The sequence below is a fragment of the Cyprinus carpio genome, chromosome A5, assembly GCF_018340385.1.
Source record: "Cyprinus carpio isolate SPL01 chromosome A5, ASM1834038v1, whole genome shotgun sequence".
NCBI lineage: Eukaryota > Metazoa > Chordata > Actinopteri > Cypriniformes > Cyprinidae > Cyprinus > Cyprinus carpio.
The window spans coordinates 36,271,341-36,298,783 of NC_056576.1; the positions used below are offsets into that span (position 1 = coordinate 36,271,341).

The 27,443-nt window shown below is 36.8% G+C and overlaps 1 protein-coding gene across 1 annotated transcript; it reads right to left on the reverse strand.

Moving 5' to 3' along the window:
• Positions 1-1,359: 1,359 nt before the first annotated feature.
• Positions 1,360-25,773, reverse strand: LOC109081516 (rho GTPase-activating protein 31-like). Its single transcript, XM_042757098.1, has 12 exons — positions 25,187-25,773; positions 20,760-20,862; positions 15,972-16,116; positions 14,414-14,496; positions 12,155-12,262; positions 11,091-11,233; positions 7,991-8,198; positions 7,711-7,835; positions 7,044-7,103; positions 6,006-6,794; positions 4,726-4,862; positions 1,360-4,321 (listed from the first exon to the last, which is right to left on the reverse strand). Exons 1-12 carry the CDS (start codon positions 25,284-25,286, stop codon positions 2,219-2,221), a joined length of 4,104 nt encoding a protein of 1,367 aa, XP_042613032.1. The 5' UTR covers positions 25,287-25,773; the 3' UTR covers positions 1,360-2,218.
• Positions 25,774-27,443: the final 1,670 nt, after the last annotated feature.

The window sequence follows — 27,443 nt, forward strand, 5'->3', positions numbered from 1 at the left end:
CCATTCTAATCACAACTGACTTTACACAAACTTTTGCAGGTACAAATAAAGATCAAAATCCGTGATGAGTTAAGCAACACTTTTGTGAAATCATAACGAATTCTAAAGGGCTCTGCAACAAATTGAATCCAAGTTTATGCTTTTATTTATATATTTCTTTAAATGAGGTGTATTGCTTGCTGCAGGTCATTCCGTCACTCTGCATTGTTGTTTCCAAGCAACTGTCTTCAGATTTGTATTTTTTTTTAAATATCTCCAAATGTATCATATTTTACCACAATTTTTGGAAGACGCTATTTGCATTCTTTCTCATCGCTGAAATATTAATAATGTAGTTCATGAATGTCTTTGACATAAATATCTCAATGAAAACACTCAAGTGGCAAGTTAAAGCTTTACATGTAAAGAAAAAAAGTATTTAACAAGAGGAATTAGTGACAGGTTTTCTCTGGATTTCAGAGACAACAGAATGGATGGATTTGTACAGTACTTATAATTCTTAGATTGTTATTGTTTTAGGAATTAACTGTGTTTTATAAGATAAAGCTACTTCTAGCTAGTATTCTCCAAAATAAATAAATAAACATCTGGTGTTTCAAGACCGGTCTATCACAAGCAGTCATTTCATTTGTAAATAAAAATAAGTTCAAAATAGTTTCATTGTCTATGTGAATTGATTGTGTCTTTTTAACTCCCATTTGTGTGTAATGAGTAAAGGGGAGTCGATTAAAGATGTGTTAGTGGGAAATCAGAGTTTTTGACCATCACATGAACAGAGAAGACCCATCTTGTGCAGCTGCCTGTGTTTGAGACATGTGAATAGAATCTGTTAGTAAAACGCTGCAGATAATTATAATAATTATAAGGTCTAAAATATAATCTTACATGCTGGCAAATGCATGTTTTAAACCATGTAAAAAAAAGGCATGCATTTTAAAATTCTTTTTTATATATATAGAATTATAGCTTTACGTTTATAAATTTCCAGTCACTTATTCAGTGTGACATTGAATTTATTCAAGGTATTTATTTTTCTTTTAGCTTTGGGGTAAAAGTGTGTCAGTGGCTTATCTAGTAATTGTTGAGCATTGCCTCCAACCACATGGAAATAATATAACTACACCAAGTACTATTAAAATGTTGAAAATAGTTTCACTACATGCAAATATTATGAATATTAAAGCTTTTTCTGGCTGGTGTGAATATTGTTCTGCAACACAAGACTTTAGAAAATTCATATCTTACCTGAATTATAGAAAATTATGCAAACAGAAATATAGCGTTCTATATAATTGTAAACAATTCTACACTGAAATAACTTCATTTGTCAATCGAATTGCTTATGTCACAGTGTACACATTACATGTGAAATACTTTTATTATGTTGTTTAGAATAGAATACATACAATAAATCCAATCTGATTGAATACAAGAAGAGCATCTTACAAGGTTAGTGTTCTTTGATTACAGTAAGTGACATCTTCATGATCTTGATCTTTCATCCTTGTCCATGCTTCAGAATACATTGTCAAAACTTCTCTGATTTATGGTTTATATAAAACATGGACAGTTTTTTTTATATATATATTCTTACGTTTGAGACCTCAGCATAACCATTTTTCATACAGTACATTTCTGTTAATCAGGAGATTTGAAAATATTAAAAACTTCTACTAAAGAAGAACATACAGCTCGAAACAATGTTTGAATTATTCAAGAACATTGACCTTTAAACTATCTTCTAGCACTGGACTTTTGCTCTAAACATTTGTGCAAATTGATTTTTACTCTTCATGGACTTGGAAGCACAGATTTGTATGACAAAGACAAGACAATATGGAATAAATAAATGTTTGTTTTTTTGTCATTTTTGGAACTGCTTCAATAGTTTTATTCTCTTTTTGGCTTGCATGCACCTAATTTTATCTATTATTTATAAATTCCTCCGATTAAACACAATATTCCAATTGTGATAAAGTAACAACAGACACACCAAGACCTCGAGATCCACATCAAGGAAATCAATTTAAACTGAATTCTTAGCAGCAGCAGAATTTTACACAAAGCTGAATACTTACAATTGTGTATCTTCAGGATTAAAGCCACCTTGATTTCCAAGCAACATTGTGTGTTTCTAATAAAGTATACTGACACTCGGTCACATTTAATAAGCAAGAAGTTCACTAGTTATTGCATGATGGCCTATAACAGGTCAGTCTTATTCGATTTGCCTGTTACTTCTGTTGTCAAATATCATTGACCGTCTTTGTGGCTGGTAAAAGCAACTGGTTGAGGTCTCAAGCCTTTGTCCACTTTTTGGCAAAGTCATTTTATTACGCAAGGTTACCCCCTCAGCAGTTTTGAGGTTTTCTGCTAGTTCATTTGCATAGACGTCAAATGGTGATGCTTCAGCTTTAATAGGAGATAGGAGCAGTTTACCGTCGTCTCCTACCGGAGGGTAGTCCATGATGGGAAACGGAGGGCTGAACAGGATGAGACTCTGAGGTCTTGGTCGATTTCTGAAGGATGATCTCTGAAGAAGCGACGAGCGCTCAGGTCGAGGACGATCCATGAAGGTGTCTCCATTTGCAGATCGCTTCCTTCTCAACACTGGAAGATCTGGAACGGAGGTGGGTTTGTAATTCTCATTCATGGAAATCTGTCGCTGGAGCGCTGAAGGTGGTTCACTGCTTGGCAGATCCTCCCTGTGGTGCTTGACTTTCTGGAGGGGGAACTTGCTCTTAGCAGGTTTCTTTTCAGGTGCACTTTGATTGACTTGATCGGTGCTCCCCTCAGGTAGAGTGTGAGGTATGTGGCTGTACTGAATTTTTGGCGGAATAACAGGAACGGCTTTAGCTTTGCACGTTTTGATCATGAGCGCAGTGCGAACTGATGACACGCTGACTGGCGCAGAGTTGCGTCGCACAGGTGCCTTTGAGCCACTCAGGAACAGCTCCAACTCTAGAGACGAGCTTCCGTGTTTGGCTTCAGGTGTCGTACATTTCCGTGCAACTGAATGTTTTACACCGTTTGAAAAGTCTCTGACACCTTGGTGTCCTAAATCCAGGTTTAGGGAGCATGGCCTGAGTTTGGGTTTAATGTCTTCACGGCTCCTCTCCACGACGCCAGACTCATGGGATGTTTGTCGAAGAAATCTCTGAGATGGAGTAGAGCGTTTCTGTTTTGCTTTCCCCACGTTTTGCAATCCGGTCGACTCATCTGGATTTGTGAATACTTTCAACATCTTAACCTGTGGAATCTCAAGTTTGCTGTCGTCTTTGTCTCCCATCCACTTGTGGTCATCGCTCTCACAATGCTCTGTTATCTGTGTAAAACAAGCTACATCTGTGTCTGCATTTTTGTTTCCAAGTTCACAGGCAGCTGTCACAGCGGCCTCTGTTCGAGATGATGTAATGCCATCAAGCACAGCTGGTTCTATAGCTTCAGCCTTCTTGCTGTTGGGCAAGTCGTCCACTTTTGGTTGGCTGTGAGTTGCTTGACATGGCATAGGTTTTAGTGAGTGCAGAGGGCTGGTTACCCACTGCTTGGCAGAACACAAGTCTTCCCATGGTTCAACCTGATCCAAATTACTCCCCCATGTGTCTACATCATCTTGATGATGACTTTCCAGTGTGCGATGTTGTTCATTCAGACAAGTCGAGAGTCTTTCCAAACTTCCCTTGATTCTTTCTGCTAAATCGAGTTTCTTTGGTTCGTCACTAACCTCCTTATTTTCATCTTTACAAATATCCTTTGTTATCAATGACTCTTTTGTGTCAGAGTGAAAACATGTGTGAACTTCTGATTTTCTTGAATGATCTGGCAAGTCACTTTTGGGAGTGCTGTCTTTCCTAACAGACTCTGCTCTTGGTTCCTCTTCGATGCATGACTCTGAGTCTTGGAGAATATCGGTTTCTTTTAGGTGGAGAAATGGGGAAAGTTCTAGATTGGTTGTTATTATGGTTTGCAACTCTAGTCTCGTGTGGTCTCTCCTGTCATCTTTAATATCCAGGTAATTCCAGCCACCATCACATGACAACAATCTTTCGGGGAAATGCTTCGTGACAGAATTAAACGTAGTAGCACCAGAATGATCAAACGTCACATTTTTGCTAAGGTCTATAAAGAGTCCCTTTGACGTCACAGTGTTTGTAGGCAAACTACTTCTTCTCTGTGCTTGAGCACTTCGCTTGCAAGTGTCCTCGTTTCCAGTCATCTTGGTAAAGCGGGGCTTCACCTGTTCATCTGGCATGTTTATTTTAGACTCGGTGACTAAAACTTTCTGATGCATGCCAGACGATGGCATCTTTTTGATTACTTCCTGTGAAACACAATGAAGGAACAAACAAAAAATAAAAATAAAAGAGAAGAGTGAGGGCTGGTTATACAGACATTTGTTCCAATGATATTTCAGAGGTCTTTTTAAGACAGTAGCTTAAATAGGTTTATAAATGATGACTTAATTACAATTAGGAGTTAATGGACTTGAATAGAAATATATATCACTATGTCATGTCATCTTGGGATTTAATACTAGTAAAGTGGTTCTTTTTTTTGACTCGAAGGCCCTGCATTGTCTATATACTTTAATACTAATACTACTTTAATATATTTAATTTTAAGTCATCCCGCAGCCCCATGGTTGAGAAGAACCATTGTGCTAGTAGTATGTCAGTCCTATTAAAAATGCGAGCGTACAATGTGTTTTAGCAATTCGAATCATACCAGTTTGTTCAGTTTTGCCATTTCTTGCTGTGTTGATGTAGTTTCCAGTTCTTTCCCTATTTCTTTAGTCTCAGATGACACCTGAGGTTCACAATTCTCCACACTGGCTATCAGCTCTCTCACTTCTGCGTCCTTGCCTGAGAAAATTCAGAGAAATCAACATCATATTATCAGTTAGGGTACCAGATTTGTGTAATTTCTGCGGCACTAGCAACACCAAACAGAATTGCACCAATAATGTGATTCCCGAACACTTCCCCCATCTGCTATTACTGAGATATCTGACAGTCCCAGCTCAAACACACCCACATAGCATTGGTCGATTTAAAACAAAGCAATGGCTGAAAGCACCACAGTATTAAGAACCTACAGATATTTTACATATAGTTGCCTCTACATTTTAAACTAGGATAGAAGAAAGTATTTCAACACACCAAAAATACACACTTCACCTTTAAGTTACTGCTTAAAAAATGTAGGTCTCAATTATTTTCTACTTTATGTGACTGCTCTGAAAATCTGATAATATATGATAATGAAAGAGTAACTTAAAAAAAAAACTCAATGTATCATTGACATTTAGTTAACTTATAAATGCAGATTTAAAATAATTCTCACTAAATAAAAAATATACTTTCATATTCACACACACACTCTATCTCTCTTTCACACACACACCACACCACACACACACGCACTCACACACACACACAATCTCTCTCTCTCTCTCTCACACACACACACACACACACACACACACGCACTCACACACACACACACAATCTCTCTCTCTCTCTCTCTCTCACACACACACAAAAATCAAAAAGAAACACACACATGAATATATTTTTTTTTTTTACACACACACACACAAACTCAAACACGCACTCACTCACACACAATCTGTTTCTCTCTCTCACACTCTCACACACACACACACACTCACACACACACACACACACACACACACACACACACACACACACACTATCTCTCTTTCACACACACACCACACCACAGACACACACACACACTCACAATTCTCACTAAATGAAAAAATATTTTCTTTTTCACACACACACTCTCTCTCTCACACACACACACACTCACAATTCTCACTAAATGAAAATATATTTTCTTTTTCACACACACACACACACACACACACACACACACACACACACACACACACACACACACACACACACACACAATCTCTCTCTCTCTCTCTCACACACAATGAAGATATATTTTCTTTTTCACACAACCAATCGTCATACTCTTTGTTGTCTCCAGAGTGAGTGCATCTGTAATATCTCTTTCCCCAGTCTGATCCTCATTTTCCACGGGGAAAGGGCTGCTGTTGCTATAGATACTGCATCCGCTGCCTCCGCTGCTGTCACTGAGCAGGTGCTCTCTGAACCCAGTGCTGCTGGAGTGACCTGCTAGTCCAGTCTCCCAGTCTGTGAACATGAAGTTCCCACTGCTGCTTCTGCTGGGGACATGAAATCCAGCAGTGCCAATACTTTCACTGCCATGGGCTTCCAGAGGTCCAGCCTCCTTAGTGTGCTTAAAGAGTCCCCCCAGAGCCCTGTCCCGCTCTTTCCCTGGTGCCCTGCAGGGGGTGCTGTTAGAGTTAATAACTGCAGACACACGCAAAGGTACAGACACCGCAAAGGGTTCCGAAATGTTCAGGGCCTTCCGTTGTTGCCGTGGCGATGACTCCAGCGGAAACAGGCTTCCTGGAAAAGATGGTCTTGACGATCCACTACTGGATGAACCAGAGTACAGCATCCGACGGTTTTTGGGAGAAGTGGGCTGGCAGCCGCTGCGGTCATCACCTTTGAAAACCTTCAGCTGTTCTGGAAGAGTTTTCTGCTGTGGAGATGCAGAGGAGGCATTTGATGCTCTTTCTTTTGTCTCATTCACACATCCTCCCGAAGCAGTATCTGAATCCCATTTTGGATCCTTCTTGTTCGGATTGTAGTCGATATCCGAGCCCAGGGTTCGGGATTTTAGACTCGGGATAAAGATACCATTGCTTCCTTCTGTTGGTGCTTTGTCCTCATCTGAATGGGAGTGAAAAAGAGAAAACTTGTGGTGACACCTAACCTATGTACAGTGGCCCCAACATTTTTGATATCTTAATTAGTTGCTTTTTCTTTTATGTGAATTAAGATGTTAATATATATATATATATATATAAAATGTATCTTTATATTCATATATATATCAAAATAGCTTAAAATTTTTTTAGAGAAAAAGCTCCAACTACAAAAGGACAGTTTAGTAAAGTAAGTTTGGAGATCTAGCCCCACCTGGTGCCTGAAAGGAACAGAGAGAGTCCATGCTTTTGGATGGCCGTATAACAGGTTTTTCTGTTCAAGAGAGGAAAGAAGCATAAAACATAAATCTTGTCATACTATCTGTTCTTCTTCCTTATTCTGCACTGATAAAAAACAGATCATTTGGACCAAATTAAAATAATTGTATTTATTGTTTTGGTTCAAACTTTCCATTTCTGATTTAATAATAATAAAAAATATTTATTTTCCCAAAGACAAAACCATTCATACAAAGTAAAAAGATTATTTATTATAAATACCTTATTTATTTAATCAAAATAATCTCTTCAGACATAAGCCAGAAAGGTTACTTCATGAAGGTCAATATAATAATCTTTGGGCCATTATTATGGTGACGTTTTTAAAATATTTTATAATATTTTCTGACTCTAGGGTCAAGCAAAAATACAATTTAAACAATTTTTTTTTATTTTTTTTAATAGATTTTTTTATGTATTTTTTTTTTTAGTATTGGGTTTGTTTTTTGATTTTTTTTATTTATTTTTTTTACATTTATTTAGTTAATGAAATGTAGTAAAGTGACATTTTGATTTCTGGCTGCACCTTCTATTTTGTGTTTTCCCTTTTTGGGATCTTTTGTTTCTAGACACTAGAAAGCTTCTCTCCGTCTCTTTCTTACCTGAGGGATTTGGGGCTCTCATAAACACACTCCCATTGCGACTCAGCTTCCCTTTAGAGTCGATGACAGATCGCCCGAGACTGAAGATGGACTTCCACTTCTTAGATTTTCCTGAGAATTTCCTCCTGTATTGTGAGGAGATTTAAAATGAAAAATGGTTCAGAAATGTTGTTTTACAGTTTATGTGCATGCTGTAGAGTTTCAGTATTGTTCATGTTAAACCCTGACAAACACATGGTAGGTAGGGAGTGTGTAGATAGCTCGTGTAAATATATCATACCTGCTGTCAGACAGATCTATTACTGTGTGGTACATTGCAGCAGTGCTGGTATCTGGAAGGCTGTTCTCTCTTTGCCTCTCTCTCATCACCGGATGGTTGGGACTGAGAGAGCGAGCCTGTGCCTCTTCCAGACTCATGAGCTTCATGGGGCCAGAATGTGTGCTGGCAGGCAAAGTGGCATACTTCTCCCCACACGCCACGCTGGGGCCTAAAAACCCATGAAAACCATATAGCATGTCTTGAGAATAAGATACTTTGCATCACTTAAAGAGGTCAAAGCCTTGTTCAGTCACAGGGGTCCTCAACTCTGGACCCCGAGATCCACTTTCCTGCAGAGTTTAGCTCCAACCCTGATCAAACACACCTGAACAAGCTCATCAAGGTCTTCAGGATTGCTACAAAGTCACAGGTAGGTGTGTTTAATCCAGTACGGAGCTAACTCTGAAAGAAAGTGGATCCCGAGGTCCAGAGTTTAGGGCCCGTGTCCTATCAGTATAAATAAATGATGGGAAAAGTAATGGCTGAAAGTGTTTTCATTTGCAACATATAATCATTGCTGTTAATAGTGTTCACCGTCTGTTTGATTACGTCATTAACTGAATTTTAATGTACATTTCTGCCATATGGACACTAATTTGACACAGTCACCTCTGATAAGCTACTACTAAATATATATTGTAGAAACTTAATTTCCTGTAAAGCTGCTTTGCACTGATTTGTATCATGAAAAGCGCTATACAAATAAACTTTAATTGAATTGTTATTTTAGCATTATTTATATACTTTAATATACTTTTTATTAACATTTTGATTTTGTAATGCAATGTAATGTATTTGTTTTGTGTGTTTGTAATTTTTTTTTTTTTAAATTGTTATTACTATTTAGGTTCAGTTTATTTCAGTTCTACAACCCCCTTTCCAGAAAAGTTGGAACATTTAGTAAAATGCAATAAAAACTCAAGTGAATTTCCTTTAACCTCTGTTTTACTGATGAAAAATCAAAGAAAAGATCTCCAATGTTTTCACTGACCAACTTAATTGTATTTTGAAACTATAAACAAATTTTGATTTTGATGGCTACAGCACACTCCAAAAATGTTGGGACAGAGGCATGTTTACAACTGTGTCACATCAACTTTCCAGTTAATTACTCTTTTTAATCATTTTTAAACTGAGAAGACTAATTGCTACAGTTTTGCAAGTGGAAATGCTTCTGCGGCATCACTGAATAGAGTTGATGTATAGCTTTCTCCTTCCCAGAGATTCAAGTCGCTTTTCTTGATCCAGCGATGGACTGTGTTAAGTGACAATGGTCTTCTGAACTTCTTCAGAGCCCACATGGCTATATTTAACACTGCAGCATGATGGTTTCTCATGCAATGCTGAGAAAATCTGAGTGTTTGAAAGTTACACACATTCAGCAGAGATTTTCTGCCTTGCCCTACACAGACTGAGATTTCGCCAGATCCCCTACGGTACGGTAGATGGTGAAAGACCTCAATTCTTTGCAATCTTGCATTGAGAAATGTAATAGTTTAACAATTCTCTTATTATGTTTGGCACAAAGTTGTAAGCCATGACCCATCTTTTTCAGTGGATGCTTGTGTTTTTTACCCAATCATGATCTCCTCCCCGATTATTACCAATGCAGCTGCTTATTGTTGGATGTTTCAAAACAGTTTAACTTGGATATTCTATAATCTTTTCACTTTTATTTTCCCTCTGTCCCAAGTTTTTTCTTCTTCTATCTTTTCTTCGTAGTCTTGTCAGTTAAATAAAAGTAAAAGAGAATAAACAAATCACAGATTCTGGTTTTTATTCTTGTTCTCACAAAAATCTCCCAAATGCCAGTTAGATTTTTTAGTGACTTAGTAACTTAAACTTATTTATTGCAAATATTTTATTTCAATTAACAAAGCTGTTTTAAATAGTTTTAATTTTAGTTAATGATAATAACCCTGTTTTCATGATGCAGGATCTACTCAAAATCTCAAAAACATCTCTTAGATCTGTACTGTAGTGAATAAACCTTCAACACTGTGATCAACAAGTTACCACACAACTGCATGTGTGCGGCCATTAGCTGTTTAATTTTTTTTATGTAACTTGGCTATTGTTTTTTTTTTTTTTTTGGCTACAGATCTCAAACTATTGTATAGACCCCACTTCCTGACTTTATCATCACAGCTGTCATCAATAGCACAGTCAAACTAATTTAGTTTCGTTTCGTTATTATTAATTTCCAGCAAAGACACCAATAATTTTTTTTATTCTGTAGCAGTTCAGGAATTTTACTGGCATCCATACTAATATCACAGATGGAAAGTTACTTTTAAAAATAATGCATTACAATATTGCATTACCCAATAAAAAAATAACTAAATGCACTGCTTAGTTGCTCTTTACGTAAAGTAATGTTGCTTCTGTGTTACTTTTTTTCACCTGGGCTGATCTTGCGTATTTGTTTTTTAATAACAAAAACCCCCAAAGTTATATTTTTGGCAACTGTAAAAGGTCCTTTTACACCAAAAGTGTAAATATATTTATATTTATAATTAGATATTTATTTGGGATTTTCAGTGTAAACACACCACGCGCACTATTTACTGTACACACTACAAATGGCAAAGAACAGTGCACGAATGGGATGCACCTAGAATTAATTTCTTGTCACCACACTCATAGGCAGGTTTCTAAATAGGAAGATGAGTGTAAAAGCAGGATCTATTGTGGGAGCTTTAGGAGGCTGTGCTAAACCAAACACATGTGCGCTGATCAAATCATCACAGGCTGTGAAACACTGGATGGCTTTCAAATGAGCCTAAGCTACACTCTACCCAACTGTGTGCTAATTCCCCTTAATGAGCTGCAATTTCCAATTACTCTATATCCTGTTTTGAGTTGTACAACATGGTACCGAATATACCCAGGTGGTATACATCTAAAATAAAACCTCTTCTAACTACTACTTCAAAAATTACAGACTTCACTTTTCAATGAAGTTTTTTTATGATACTAACAGCATCTAGCATCTTCACCACCCGCTCATTTCATTCAGAGATACAGCGCATTGCTCCAGTTACTTCACTGCGAGCTGTACCTTCTCTAGACTTGGATGGCTGAACATCCAGGTTGAAGATTTGCTCAGTGTGATTGAGGATGAACTCCACGACTGACTGCTGGATGCGCACCTCCAGAAATGCTATATCTCCGTTGCAGGAGGGCACCTCTACCTCCTTGGAGCTACGCCAAAAAGAAAAGAGAACACTTTAAAAAATGATTTATGTTGGTAGATTGCAATGAAGATAATGAATAAATGTTTGTTGTGAGTGATAATAGTATGTAGCATGAATGCCTTTAAAGAAAATATCTCATTCGACAGATCATCAACAAATAAGTATAATAATAGCATGAATCTAAAAAAAAAATGATATAATTGTATATAATTCTACATGAATGAATTTAACAGTAAAAGACTGTAAAAATGCTACAGTAAAAACATGTTAAATGGTTAACAGTAAATTATCCTACTATACACAGTGAAAAAACTGTATTGGACATTACATGTAATTTTACGGTAGCATACCAAGTGAAAAAGCAGTATAATTTACAGTGAATAATCGTAAATTGACATTCCCAGAATTCCCTGTGTTACATTTCAAATTGGATGTTTCTTCTTAGTTTTTCTTTTCAGTTGTGTATATTAAGGTTGTGTGTTACACCTAATGTTGTTAAATGGATGTTTATTGCATTATTTCAGTTTCATGTGTGTTACCATGATGGTGTTTAGTGTTTGTGTGAATGACATTGTGCACCTTCTATATATGTTAATATTTAAAAGCTGCTTTTGATGAGCTTCGGTTCATCATGTGACTTCTCATCACCACCTGCATTTGGTGGTTAAAATTATGGTATTTACTGTAAATTTACTGTAAATTTAAGTTAAAACCGTAAAACCTAAAATGTTGCTACCGTATTTTTACGTTTTTTTTTACTGAATTTTTATGGATTTTTTTTTTTACAGTGTACCTTTTGCAAGTTCACTGTAGACTTCACATATGTGTGGTGTAACCAATTATGTCTAAAATCATGCTCGAGAACCGAATTATGAAGACAGTGGATAATTAGTGTATGAAATGAAAGTAAAACCGCTGCAAGACTCACCGAAGTAGATTTGGAGCCCACACCAGAGCAAGATTGCGAGCGTGCATGTTGGTTTGGTGACTGAGGGTAGCTAAATGTGCCAAATGTTTGGTGAGGTATTCCAGAGTTCTAGAGGAAATCAATAAATAAATCAATAGATTTCAACCATTTCTACCAGAAATTAAGATCTTGTCACTTACACATTCAAAACACTTCCCAATAAGGTCACATTTGTTAACATTAGTTAATGCATTAATCAACACAAACTAACAATCAGCAATATATTTTTACAGCATTTATTAGCCTTTGTTAATGTTAGTTAAAAAAAAAAATCATATTTATGTTATGTTAGTTCACAGTGCGTTAACTGTTAACTGATAAACCTTTTGATTTGAAAATTGTATTAGTTGATGTTGATGATGATGATAAATAAATGCAGTAGAAGAATTGTTCATTGTTAAGTCATGTTAACTAATGGAAACATTTTATGACTTACATATTTCTATGGAAATCAAAAGGAGAAAATTTGACTAATGCACTGGTCACTCTTTCCAGTGCAATTACAATGAATATAGCTTAACTGTGTTTGATGAACAGACTGAGATTGAAATCATTATTCACTAATAATCTTCCCGGATCACACAGATTTGTGAATGATTCTCTAAAGCATTGCTAGCCAACTATGAACTATTGTTATCAACATTTTCCCGAAATCATAGTTCCAATGAACATTTTCAAACAGCATGTGTTGTGTGGCTGAACTAATGCTCTCGAGCTGTGGTTAGAAACATAGTTTCTGGTCAGTATGAACATGTGGTCTAACATCTGTTAGTTTTCAAGAGATTCAAAGCACTGCTTCTGAGGAGAGTGCAGATAGTAAGATTTCATTGTTTTTTAAAGAAGTATCTTCTGCTCACCAAGCCTGCATTTATTTGATCTAAAATACAGCAAAAGCAGTAATATTGTGAAATGTTTTTACTATTCAAAATAACTGATTCATATTTGAACTATTAAACTATAATTTATTTCTGTGATAAAAGATGAATTTTCAGTGTCACATGATTCTTCAGAAATCATTCTAATATGCTGATTTGCTGGTAAAAACAACAACAACAACAACAAAAACAAACAAACAAACAAAAAACATTTTTTATTATTATTATGTTGAAAACAGTTGAGTAGAATTGCCAGGTTCCTTTGATGAACAGAAAGTTGAGAAGAGCAGCATTTATCTGAATTTGTATTATGTAGAAATCATTTTTTAATGTCTTAAAAATTTTTAAAAATTTATTTATCATCACTTTTAATCATTAATTTCTAAAAGGTAAATAAAAGTATTAATTTTTATAATTTACCCCCCCAAAGGAAAATATCTTTCTATTCATCAAAGAATCCTGAAAACATTTACTCAACTGTTTAAATTGAAAACTGTTTTGAATAATGATGATATTTATTTTATTGATAATTGTTTTGATAATAGTTGTAATAATAATAATAATAATAATAATAACTACTTTTTTGAGCAACAAATCAGCATATTAGAATGATTTCTGAAGATCATGTGACACTGAAGACTGGAGTAATGATGCTGAAAATACAGCTGCGCATCACAGAAATACATTACACTTTAATGGAGATTCAGATTTAATTAAGTTATTTTAAATAGTAAAAATATTTCACAATAGTACTGCTCTTGCTGTATTTTGTATCAAATAAATGCATGCTTGGTGAGCAGAAGAGACTTCTTTAAAAACATTAAAAATCTTACTGTAGTGTACTGGTAGTGTATATATATTGTCTCTGGTACCAGAGTATAACATGGTTCATGGTTTGAGTGACGGATGTGTTAAATCACTTGTGTTTTGAGAAACAAGTGTGACTCTGAGTAATGTAAAGCACTGTTTATGGAAGTTAAGCAGCACTGAGTGGGAAATGCATCCCAGATCTGTTTTTTTAACTGTAGGTCAAATGATTCATTGGAAAGAATCCATTTGATTTCAAAAGACTGGCTAGTTCTTGAATAAGACTTCTTTGTGGATGTCAAAACTTTCAGTTAGTAAGAAATTTAATATTTTATGATACTTTATTGAGCTTTTTTTGTCATTTTGGTTTCGACAGCCCCTGTTCTTATTTATTTCCATTGTATTGGAAAGACTCGCCAGGATTCTCTTCAAACTTTTACCACAATAGAAAGGAAGTCATACAGGTTTGGAATGACATGGGAGTAAATAAAGACAGATCAAGTTTACAGAATAAAGCCACAGATTGTGTCAGCTGTACCTGAAGTGTGGAACAGGAAGTTCTTTTATGACACTCCTGATGTTTTGGAGTCGCTCCTGTTCCTCTTTAACTGACACGGCATCCTTTGCACAAAAATATAGATTGAGGAACATTAATTCCTGGATCCATGGGTACTTTTTTAATGTGTTTCTAATGGATCAGTATGGTCACTATGGAAACTTATAATCATCTTAACCAAGGAAGCTGGTGCTTGTAGCGGTCCAAATGGAACTAATATTAAACTTATTATTTGTACAACTACAGGAAACACTTAAACATTTACTATCTAAAATATTATATATATATAATATATATATATATATATATATATATAGATATATATATATATATAAATTAATATATATATATATGAGAACAAACCATAGACTTTATTCTTTTTAACCCTGTAAAGCCTTAAATATGAAATAATAATAAGATTTTTTTTTTTTTTTTAATGGAACAGTTTATTGAATATGAATGTGGAACTCATACTTAGGGAGGAATAAAACACATCAGTTTTATTAAAAAACTGAGCAGAAATATACAATGTGGTGCGTTCGCTGATATTTATATGGCCAGAATGTAAGATGAAATTCTGATAGCTTGTGATGTATTTAACAACATAACAGACCACTTATATAGAATCCATATAAATATCAGTTATAACTCTATATCTCCCAATAATATGTTTTAGTAAGTCGATGTTTAAATGCTTAGTTGTATGAACAAAGCTCTGTAGTTTTTATTGTCAGGTGGAAAACATATATCAATGATGACTGATAAATAAACATTCATGACAGATCATATTTGATACTCACATTTTAACATGATTTTCCCTAAAGATGATGTATGGATAATCAAGTAAAGCTAAGTTTCTCTAGTGCAGTACTGCAAGTGTTCATCTTGAAATATTAATAACAATATAAACATTATTGTTTTGTTTACTTTATAACAATCAGTAAAAACCTCCCTGCAAAAAGACACATGTATCACAACCTGAGCGTGGTCGTTTTTATGATAATTATAATAAAAGGCCTAGTTATAAAAGTATATACTATCGATCAGATGATGGAAAGCATGTAGTAGATTGTGTGCAGCAGGTTTTTCGGCAATGTTCTGATCATGTTGATAATATAGAAATGTGTGTATCAAACAGGATACAGTAGGCTTGATAGGATTAAGCCTTTACATTTTTAACCTCTTGCTTTCATGATATAACTCCTAAGGTGTTGAAGAAGTATCTGTAATCAACCTATATGTTCTTCTGTTTGCATAGAGCCCATGCTTTCCTTTTCTCTTTTTACTATAGTACAAAAAATAACAATTAACAATAATGATAAAAGTGGCCTATGCTATCCCTGAAATAAATGCCACATGTAATCATCTTTTTTTTTATCGAATGCAATAACATTGAGATATTTTTTAACTTTTAAATACTGTATTTAAAAAAAAAAAAAAAAAAAAAAGTATCCAAACACCTATTTCAAACTTTAGGCTAATCTGCTATTCTGCTATTCGAGTGTAGTCTAACCCATCCCTTTTAATCTGACAAACTTACTGTAAATTTCTTGTAGAGTTCGTAAGTGAGGAGAGGGTTGGGGAGCTCTCTGAAGTACAGCTTACATAAAGAGCCCACGCAGTGGATATCCTGAAGATACACTTCTTTAGTGAGGTCAGGACAGGCTTCAGAGCAAAACTCCTGTCTGTATGCACACACACACACACACACACACACACACACACACACACACACACACACACACACATACACAACACACAGAGAGAAACACACGTGAACTACAAAGACTACAATGACTGTACAAATGATTTATGAAAGAGTTTAGACTAGTTCAAGTCTTATAGGAAACATTTGCCATCATCAGGGATGTGATTTTTCCATACAAAATATGGATTTCCGTATTTTCCGACCTCTGAGGGATGACCCATTCTATTTGTGTAGATCCGGTTTTTTTTTTTTTTTTTTTTTTGAGGAGGGGGACGGAGGTTTTGGGGGGGGGGGTTGGTTTGGGTTGGGAAATCGCGCAAATGGCCTTAAAGGGTTACTCCACCCCAAAATGAAAATTTTGTCATTAATCATTAATCCCCCATGTCGTTCCAAACCCATAAAAGCTCTGTTCATCTTCAAAACACAATTTAAGATAGTTTGGATGAAAACCTGGAGGGCTGTGACTGTCCCATAGACTGCCAAGTAAATAATAGTGACAAGGTCCAGGAAAGGTATGAAAGACATCGTCAGAATAGTCCATCTGTCATCAGTGGTTCAACCATAACGTTATGAAGCGACGGGAATAATTTTTGTAAGCGAAGCAACCAAAAATAATAACTTTATTCAACAATTCTTTTGTCAATAGTCTCCTCTGTGTCTCTCCATATCACCGTATGTTCTTCTGTATCATCCGCGCCACAAGGATGCGCTGTTTCTATGTGTATTTAGCTTTGATTTGAAAGAAAACGTCTCAGGTTACGTATGTAAGCATGGTTCCTCGAAGGAACGAGATGCTGCGTCGTAAACGCTTCGGGAACGCCCCCAGCATGAACCGCTCTAAATCACATGTGTAATCAGTCCAATGGATGGGTGAGACGTCATAGGCGGGTGACGTCAGAGACAAGGAAGCTTAAAAGCACGTGCAGCAAAGCCGGCATTAGCCTCAAAAGGATGAAGCAAGCGCCGGCAGAGATGCCGGAAGTGTAGCACTGCGACGCAGCGTCTCGTTCCTTCGAGGAACCATGGTTACATACATAACCTGAGACGTTCCTCTTCAGGAACTCGAGCTGCGTCATAAACGCTTCGGGGAACGAGAATGCCCATGCTGCCAGACTTACAAATCTCTGCCTAGTGTGGGAAACTGCACAGCTCTGGCGAGAGAACAGAAGAGCCTGGAGTGGCTTGCATATCTAGTCCGTAAAACCTCACAAAGGCCAAGTGCGTGGACCAACCTGCAGCATCACAGATGTCCCGCATAGAGACACCTGCTAGGAAGGCCTTGGAGGCCGCCACACCTCTAGTGGAGTGAGCCTTGACCCCCAGGGGAGAGGGGAGGCCAGAGGACTCATAAGCTAAGGCAATGGCATCTACTATCCACCGACTGAGGGTCTGTTTTATAGCTGGAAGACCTCTCTTAGGGGGACCATAGCAAACAAACAACTGGTTCGCCCTTCTCCACAGGGCAGCACTGTGGACGAATGTGTCCAGTGCTCGCAGGGGGTAACAAGGGGGTGTCTGCCCACTGACTGGCCACCGAGAGGGGCGTGGTAGGCCACAATGGCCGCCACGTAGACCTTCAGGATGGAGTGGGTCAACCCTGCGGAGAATCGGGCCTGCAGGAACTCCAGCACTGTACCAACCGGGCAGTTAACTGGGTCAAGCTGGCGGTCTCTGCACCAAGAAGTGAAAAGCTTCCACTTCAAGGCGTACAGTTTCCTCGTTGAGAGAGCTCTGGATTGGAGGGTGGTCTCAACAACCTCGGTTGAGAGACCGGAAGCTACGAGTTGTGCCCCCTCAGAGGCCACACCCATAACTTCCACAGCTCCGGGCGGGGATGGACTATAGTGCCCTCCGCCTGTGAGAGGAGATCCCTTCTGACGGGAATCTCCCATGGAGAGCCGTCACGGAGGGAAATCAGGTCCGAGAACCATACTCGGCCCAGCCAGAATGGGACTACCAGTAGCAGCCAGACCCCATCCCGGCGCACTCTCTCCAGAACTCCCGGGAGCAGAGCGATCAGGGGAAAAGCGTACAGACGAAGCCTCGGCCACGTCTGTACCATGGCATCCAGCCCCAGTGGAGCTGGATGAGTCAGAGAGAACCAGAGGGGACAGTGCGATGTCTGAAGAGGCGCAAATAGGTCCGCCTGAGCCTGGCCAAAAACTCTCCAAATCTGCTTCACCACCTCGGTGTGAAGCCGCCATTCCCTGGGCCTCAGCCCCTGCCTCAACAGGATGTCTGCTCCCAAATTGAGATGCCCAGGAATGTGAACTGCTCTCAGCGAGAGGATCTGATACGCTAGTTTGTACTCTCATGTCAGACAGGGTCAGCCACAAATCTCTCTCCACTGCCAAATCAGCGGTCCTCCTGAGCTCCGTGATATCCTCAGATCTCAAGTGCTCTTGCTCGTCTAATTCCTTGAGCAGGTCGGCTTGGTATGCCTGTAACACCGCCATGGTGTGCAGACATGCACCAGCCTGACCTGCTGCCGAGTACCCTTTGCCCACCAGCGCTGATGTTGTTCGTAGTGGATTGGAGGGCAGTGCCGGAGACTTTAAGGATGATGCCGTGCTAGGAGACAGATAGCTTGCGAGCGTCTGCTCCACACGCGGCATCGCGCTTATAGCTGCGCTCACTCATCCCCGTTATGTTGCTGTAGCGATCAGAAGCGGGAATGAAGAGGCGGGTCGAAAATGGTTTATCCCACGATTTACACACCTCGGGGAAAAGAGAGCCTTCCTGGAGTGGAGAACATGCAGGGCAAGCCGCTCGCAATGCAGGCAGTCAGCTCTCTCGACTCTGCATGCTCCGCTCCAAGACAAACAATGCACAAACTGTGTGTATCCCAACCCGAAATGTAGCGCGGGCAGGGACGAACACACAGTTTGAAATGCTGTTTGCCCTCGCCCAAGTGTTTAGATTTGGAGGGTGCTTTTGACATTTTTCGGATGACAAACAACACTAAATAAGACTGACAGAACAGATATTGCACAGACACACACAGAGCACTTGCTGAAGACAGAAGGCTAATGCCGGCTTCGCTGAACGTGCTTTTAAGCTTCCTGGTCTCTGACTTCACCCGCCTATGACGTCTCGCCCATCCATTGGACTGATTACACATATGATTCAGAGCGGTTCAAAATTTTCATTTTGGGGTGGAGTATCCCGTTAAGCTATTACCTAAATAACACCATGTACGGAATGGTCCTGAGAGCGCTGCACGAGCTCACGGCGCCATCTGCAGGACATGTCAAAGCGTTCAAATGATTCAAAGCACCAAACGCAAGCAGAATCAGCGCTGTAACATGTTACTTGACCCGGTGACTTTTTATGAATGGTGGTGAGAATTTGAGATTGGTAGTGCTGTCATAAAATTCACAACGGTTGTGCTGAAATTATATGATAGACTGTAGTCACTACAGTCTATGTTCTCCGAATGTTGCATGCCCAAATGCAAATGAAAGCGGTTCAAACCAAGCGTAGTGACGCACTACATGTCTGCTATTACAGTACTGTTTTTAGTTGTGATTCACTGTCAGTGTTGCGCTTGGTTTGAACCGCTTTCATTTGCATTTGGGCATGCAACATTCGTCATTAGAAATGTTTATAAATCTGTTGTTGTTTCCAAAGAAGTTTCAGTGTCACATAATCCTTCAGAAATCATTCTAATATGCTGATTTGCTGCTCAAGAAACATTTCTCATTATTATCAGTTATAAACAGTTTTGCTGCTTAATATTTTTGTGGAAACAATGATACCACTCAAACATTTGTATAAGATTTAAAAAAGAGAGAAATTAATAATTTTATTAATCATGCATGAAAGTGACAAAAAGTGAGTGAAGACATTTAAAATGATTTTAAACTTTATTTATCGAATATATTAATGAAATTTGTTAATGCATTTATTAAAATATTTGATAAATGCTGCTCATTAAACTTTATTTATCAAAATATCATGAAAAATAAAGTGCATCATCATTTCCACACAAAATGTGAAGCAGCAAAATTGTTTTCAACATTGATGATAGTCAGAAATGTTTCTTGAGTCAAATAAATTGTAATGATTTCTAAAAGATCATGTGACACTGAAAACTGGAGTAATGATGAAGAAAATTCTGCTTTGCATCACAGGAATAACATAGCATTTTATAATATATTCAAAATGAAAACTTTTTTTGCATTTGTAATAATGCTTCACAATATTTGCTTTTTTTTTTTTTTTTTTTTTTTTTTTTTTTTTTACTTTATTTTGATCAAATAAATTCAGCCTTGATGAGCAGAAGATAGTTATTTCAAAATCATTAATAACTGTAATGTTTCCAAACTTTTGGCAGGTACTTTAATAATAATAACAATTCTATAAACTTTAATATATTATAGTACTTTATAATAATATATTATTATATTGTTGCTGCTTTTTTTTACAGGACAGTATGTATTTTTACAATATAAGATATATCTTTTAATGTGCTAAAATATATATTTTTAATAATGAGTGCTGGGGGCGTGGCTTGGGGCGTGGTCAGATTTTCCTTCTTTTTTGTCTCTAGCTGATCACATGCCTGCGTCATGCAACACAATTGTATGTTTGACATGGTGAGTCCAAAAATGGTCCCACCTGAGTTTTTGAATGTTAGATGTGATTCCTGAGAGTCTGTAGATTCCATCCACAATCCCATGCTTCTCAATGAACTCTGCACAAGTCTTCAGAACATAAGGAACTAGACAAAAAAAAAAAAAAAAAAATGGAACAAATTCATGGATGGTCAGTCACATATATCAATAAAGCTTAATTTATTAAAAGAACAGTTAGAAATGTTCAAAATATTTCTCTCCGTACAATAATAGCATGCAGTGGAAAAAAGAACACCATAAAAGTATAAGCATGAACATTATTTATCAGCATATACTGTATGTCTTGTGTTGCGTGTATAGTAGAGTAGTAGAGGTAGTCTGAACAAAATCTACACTTCACTAGAAATCACCTCTTCTCCACAACTCTCAAATCTCAATGTTTCAAAAAAAAAAAAAAAAAAAAAAAAAATATAAGATATATATATATATATATATATATATATATATATATATTATATATAGATATATATAATATATAAATTAAATAAATAAATAAATAAAAAAATGTTAATAAATAAATGAATAAATAAATAACCAGTACCTAAAACGGTGACCAGAACCAAGTTTGAATTTAGGGAGCATGAATGAGATGTAAGTGCTCTTTTTTCAGTTTTTTTAGTGAAAGACTGCTTACATTTTGCTCACCTCAGACAAAAGTGTATTTAGCTTCAGGAGACTTGAACCTTTTAGGATGTTGTTTGTTTGTTTTTGACCTTTTCTGAGCTTTATATGCCCTAGTCACTGTAAGCTTTCATTGCATGAAAAAGAGCCGGACTTAAATAGATCATGCTCTTGAGCAAGCTTACATGCAGTGCGTTCTATTTCATTCTTAAATATAAACACATTTAATATTTTAGCTCTCAACAATCAGCCCCTTTTTTAAAGAGTGTGCATGTGTATGAATGCGTGAGGAACCCTGGATTATAACATAAAAGGGTATCTGTGATGATTCATCAAATAAAGCAAATCGATGGGAATGACAAAAGTGAAGTATAGACCCCAGATGCCATTCAGCAGCGTCTCAGAGAAATGATGGTGAAGGTTGGATGAACTCAAAAAGGGGTATTTTTATGAAAATTTAAAAAGACTGTCCTCTATCTGTGTGCAAAATATCACAGCTTTTACCATCCACTTCTATGGGTCAGTTGACCACTGACATGAATAAAAATAATTGGTTTGAATAAAAACCAATACTCTTTACCCTAAAGGTAATACTTTGAAGTCAGAAATCAATAATAATTTTGTATGCAGCCAGGAGCAATAGAAAGGCCGACAAATACCAAAAACTTGATGAAGTAACACAATTTAGTAACACAAGAATGTCACACAACTATTGCATTGCTCAATATATAAGAACCACATGTACTCAAGTCTGCGTTCTTTGTATATTAACCCTTTAAATAATCCGAATGTACATTTCTGTTGTCTCTCTATGCAACAGTAGTGTTTCATGTAGACTACAGTACTATTACACCGTCCTTCCTTTATCCTGTCAGGCCGCTTATTGTGGGGAAGGTGGGCCGGGGCAGGAAGTTAAAAATGGTTTGTTTGTTTCAGAGGAAACCTGACACACCCAGGCCTTGCAGCTGGTATTACTTATGACACTTCCTCTTATTCTAAAAGACCTCGGGAACGTTCCCACCCAACTTCATCACTTCCTAACCATACCTTCAGCCATGATATCTTCAAGCTTTAGGTTTATTTATTACCATTATTATTATGTTTAGGTTAAGTCTCTAAATAGACATCATCACAATGAGCTTTCACAGCAGCCTGTACACTGTTAATCCTGAAGTCCATCACTTACTGTGCTTCTTTTACTGTTCTTCAAGGTCCTTTTTAGACCTTGAAACTTTAGACCCTATTGGCTTTCACTGTATGGACCAAAACAGACATTTGAGAGTTTTTTGGGGTAACATATTCCTTTAATTGTTTTATTAGTTTTATTGGGGTTTTCCAGTTTGTGTGGAAGTCTGTCGGAAGAGTGTGGAACAGTAATTCTATGCCACAGTTATTATTATTTTCTAATTATTTGTTAGTTTTTTTGTGCACTAACCACATTTTTGGTCACAGCTTATACCTTATTTGAGCAGTTTATCGGAGATTGTCAACAAAGTTTTGTATTTATAACGGGTCAGGATACACTGGATTTCAGAAGAAGTGCTTCTCTTGCTGTTGAGAAGTAAACAGAGCTGTAGGCTCAATAATTTGTTCAGGCAATAAATTATCAGGCACTTCACTGAGTCGTAATACATTTCCAAAAGAACTGAAAGTAGGTTTATACAATTCTTCACTATAAAAATTGTTTCTAATAATTTAAAGTAATGAAATAGCCGTCTCACTACAGAAAAATCTTTATTTTTAATAACTAGGTACTAACCCTGAACCTACCCCTAAACCTAACCTTAACCCATGTAGTTTACTTAAACTACCCAAATACTTTCTTGGAAGTACACATCATGTAAAATAAAGTGTAACCAAAACCTGAGCTGAGCCAATAAACCATCCAGAGTCTTACTTAATCTACACGTATCTAAAAACAGAAGCGTTCACCTAAATGTGTATCACAGAACTACATAGAAAAGAACTTTCATAAAGTGAATTTCATTATCGATACTCTATAACTGCAGATAGATCAGCTTGGAGTAAACTCCTCACACACACAGTACACACAACACAGCACATCCTAAGCAGAAGCAGAACATAAATAAAAAAAAAATTAAAGAAAGCAAAAAATGAAGCATTAAAGAAAGAAAAATGGGGGATTTAGGGAAAACCCGATCATTTATTATTCAGCAGTTCTGGCTGAGACGCAGTGGAGACCTCCAGCAGGATGGATGAATGAATGATTGTTCTCTGAGAGGAAGACCACTGAGAAAAGCTCTCTTTATGACCTGCAGTGTTTTACAGTTATTGGTGCATCCTGCTTTAGTTTAGTAAAGAGAGGATGACATCTGACATGAATATCTTATTGAAAACACTAGCATATGTTGGATCATATGCTTTGGATGCCAATCTTCATATGGGAAGTTTGGTTTGTTATTGATGTCTACACATGGCTTGTTTACTAGCAAAAAAAAAAAAAAATTTATATATATATATATATATTTATATATATATATATATAGATATATATATATATATATATATATATATATATATATATATATATATATAAAAATATAAGCAGGCCTTTAAAGAGGGTAAATTCATTCAAAATGTATTCTGACTTTACAGTTCAACTTTTGGAAACACTATTTAATATCACAATGGGGTTAATGGATGATGCTGAGAATCTATGTTTCTCCAGAAAGTATAAATTTATATTATGCACATATTATGTATTAAAGTTGCAAGTGAGAAAACCAAAAGTGCCTGTTGCATAGAAAAAAAATGCTTTTAGATGTTTAAGTAATAGAGGAAAATCAGTATCTTACTTGATGACTGATTTTTTGTGATAAAGAATTGTATAATAATAAATGTTACAAATTCTTAGTTAAAAAAAACAAGAATATTAAGATATTATATTAGAATATAATCTTATCTCAACACAGAAAATGCAGTGATCACAACATGTGAGAAGACAGGATCTAAAACAAAAGGGCTTCTGAAGTCACACGGATCTGTCAAACTTCGGTGGCATCACACTGTTTCCAGATCAGTATTGTGTTGTCTCGTGTAAGGTTTGAGCTTAAGACATAAAGAGGAAAAGCTGCTTCTGGATCAGCATGAAGATGCGAATTATAATCATAACACACACTGGACGTTAAGTATGGGAACAAAACCACTTTAAACAAACAAATGAAGAAAGTCCAGTGGCATATCAGAATATTGCATTAACTGTGATATGCTCAATAACACACGCACTCACTTTGAGAGACAGAACTTGCTTTTTAGATACCATTTTTATGATGTTTCATAAACGGTAGGCTACATGTCGGCATTTAATGTGAACAGTATATCTTTAAAATCTAGTCCTCCCCTTTTCCCTCTTCCTCTTCCTCTGAGCATTTCCTCCGCTCTTTATTTTTCACTTTATTGATGTGTATTTGGCAAATCAAAGCACCACACAACTAGTCAGGCTGAGATTATGTTCAGATTTATTTTAGACCCATCAACCCACCCAAAGTGGAAGAGTTAAAGTAACAAGTTTCTCTCAAAAGTTTGCATCTACAATAGACTCTGAATGAAGTATCTTGTGTTTCAGCAGCACAAAAACACAGACACATCACCCATGAAGCTCTGGAAATGGGTGTTGGTTTATTACACGTAGCTAATGTTTACACAGAGGCCCCGGCTGCTGCTCGTAATAAAGTACACTTATTATGACGACCGCTGCAGCTTTGAACGACTCGGCGGCCGTTATATGAACGGCAAGAAGAGGAGTGAGTATGGAAAAGAGAGATTTACCGTCTCGTCCTGAATTCTGCAGATGTTCGGTCAAGTCACAGCCGAATGCATTCTCAGTTCCTTTCCTTTTGGACTTCAGCTTGGCAGCCTTATTCTTCATCAGGCTTCAGTAACTAATCCAGATCAGAGGAAATACACCTTAAAATCAATCATTGGCCCCGCAGCGCATGGGATGGGAAGTGGGAGATGTGTCAAAGCACAAAACGAAATTTCCCAGGAAGTCCACGGCGTTAAACAAAAGAAATCATCCGCTCACATCTTGACCGAGCCACCGAAGAGCTGCTGTGGGTGAAGAATTCAGGAGCGCAGTACACACCCAACTTTACTTCATCATCAGGCTCTCTCCTCCCTCACATCTATCTATCTATCTATCTATCTATCTATCTATCTATCTATCTATCTATCTATCTATCTATCTATCTATCTATCTATCTATCTATCCGTCTGTGCTCATTGTTCAGGAGGTCATCTTGCTGGTGTTGAGTGGAGACTTGAAATGTCAGAACTTTTTTTGCGAAGGGGAGGGCAGAGGAACGAGGGGAGGGGAGAGAAATAGCTGTCTGCTTTTTCTTCACCCGTTCGGACATTACTGAACCCCTTTCAGCCCCCCTCACCCCACCGCGCTTTCTCTCTTCCTCCCTCCTTTTTTTCTTTTTTGTGACCATGGCTCCGACAGGAAACCTGCTCTCTGCCTTCCTGAATGCTTCCAGAATACACAATTTCCTGTAAAGGGAACCTTGTTTGGAAAACAAAAACAGAGCGAGAGAAGAACATCGGGGAGAGAGACGGCAAGATGGTGAGAGAGAAAGGCAGAAAGAGACAGACAGAGAGGACAGAGCAGATGAGAGAGGGTTTAACACAAGGTTCCTGTTGACCACGGCTTGTTGAGTGTTTCTTCAACTGCAGCCACTTTTATGTCCCAGGGGCTGATCTTTATTAAAACTAACAGAATCTATTTTCCTGATTGTTATTTTTTTTCATAAATGAATGGCACATTAAAACAGTCATGAAGGGGTTTTTTTTTTTTTTTACCATACCTTAAACTGTAGATTTTGTTGCTTTACTCTTGTCCCAGACTTTCAGCCTTAAAATGTATAACCCATCAGACCATTTCAATATTTTTTGCATGAAAATGTTAATTCATATATAATGTGTCTTCACATGTTTTTTTTTTTTATCATTTTTTTTTTTAGCCACTTTTGTCCCAAGGGTTTTTCAAAAGTTAGTGTGCATGTCAATGAAGAACATACTCGAGATGAAATATGAGATATGATCACTGAAGAAAACTTTATATTTGTGAAATAATTGTTAAATAATTCTAAAAGTTTTGAAAATATTATTTGTGTGTATTTAGATTACATAAAATTGTAGCTGCTCTGAAAAGCACATATCAGTGTAAAAAAAACAAACAAAAAAAGACAGAGGAAGGAAGTATGAAGGACTGAGGACAGTATATGCTGACAAACTTCGCCATGGAAACATAAGTGATAACCTTGACATAATCAACACAAAAGAGCCACCAAGTAAGGGAGCATTTGTCTTTTAGCATGTTAAAACACTTCATACATCCAAAAGGTGCATTCTTAGTGACATTTGTGCAAGATTTCAGGAGGTTTATTATTTTTTAAGTAAACCTTTATGAGCCCTAGGGTAGATTCTAACCTTTTCAAACTTTAAACTCCAATATATTTATTTTACATTGCATAAGATAAGCCTTTGGATGAATGTGTGTCTTGCTGTAGACAGTAACAACATATCTGTTCTGCTTCAGATTAAAATGTTTTCCATACAGAGAAGTGATGGAAGAAAAGGTTGCCTTCTGAGCAGTTTTGTTTAGTAAACTTGTTAAAAAAAAAAAAAAAAATTAAATAACAGTTTTTCATTTTAAAATAAAAAGCTGAATAAAATAATATAAAAATAAAAGCTGTATTTTCAGCATCATTACTCCAGTCTTCAGTGTCACATGATCTTCAGAAATCATTCTAATATGCTTTCTAAAACTTTTCCAATTATTATCAATGTTGAAAACTGACTAATATTTTTGTTGGAAACCGTGATATCTTTTATTTTTTAGGATTCACAGATTTAAAAAGAACAGCATTTATCTGAAATAGATTTTTTTTGTAACATTCTAAAGTCAATTTAATCAACCAATGCAATGTATTATTGCTAAAAAAAGAATTACTTATCTTACTTGATTGTTAATGAATTATCAGACAATGTAAAAGATGGGAAATATGCTTCTGATTTCTCCTTC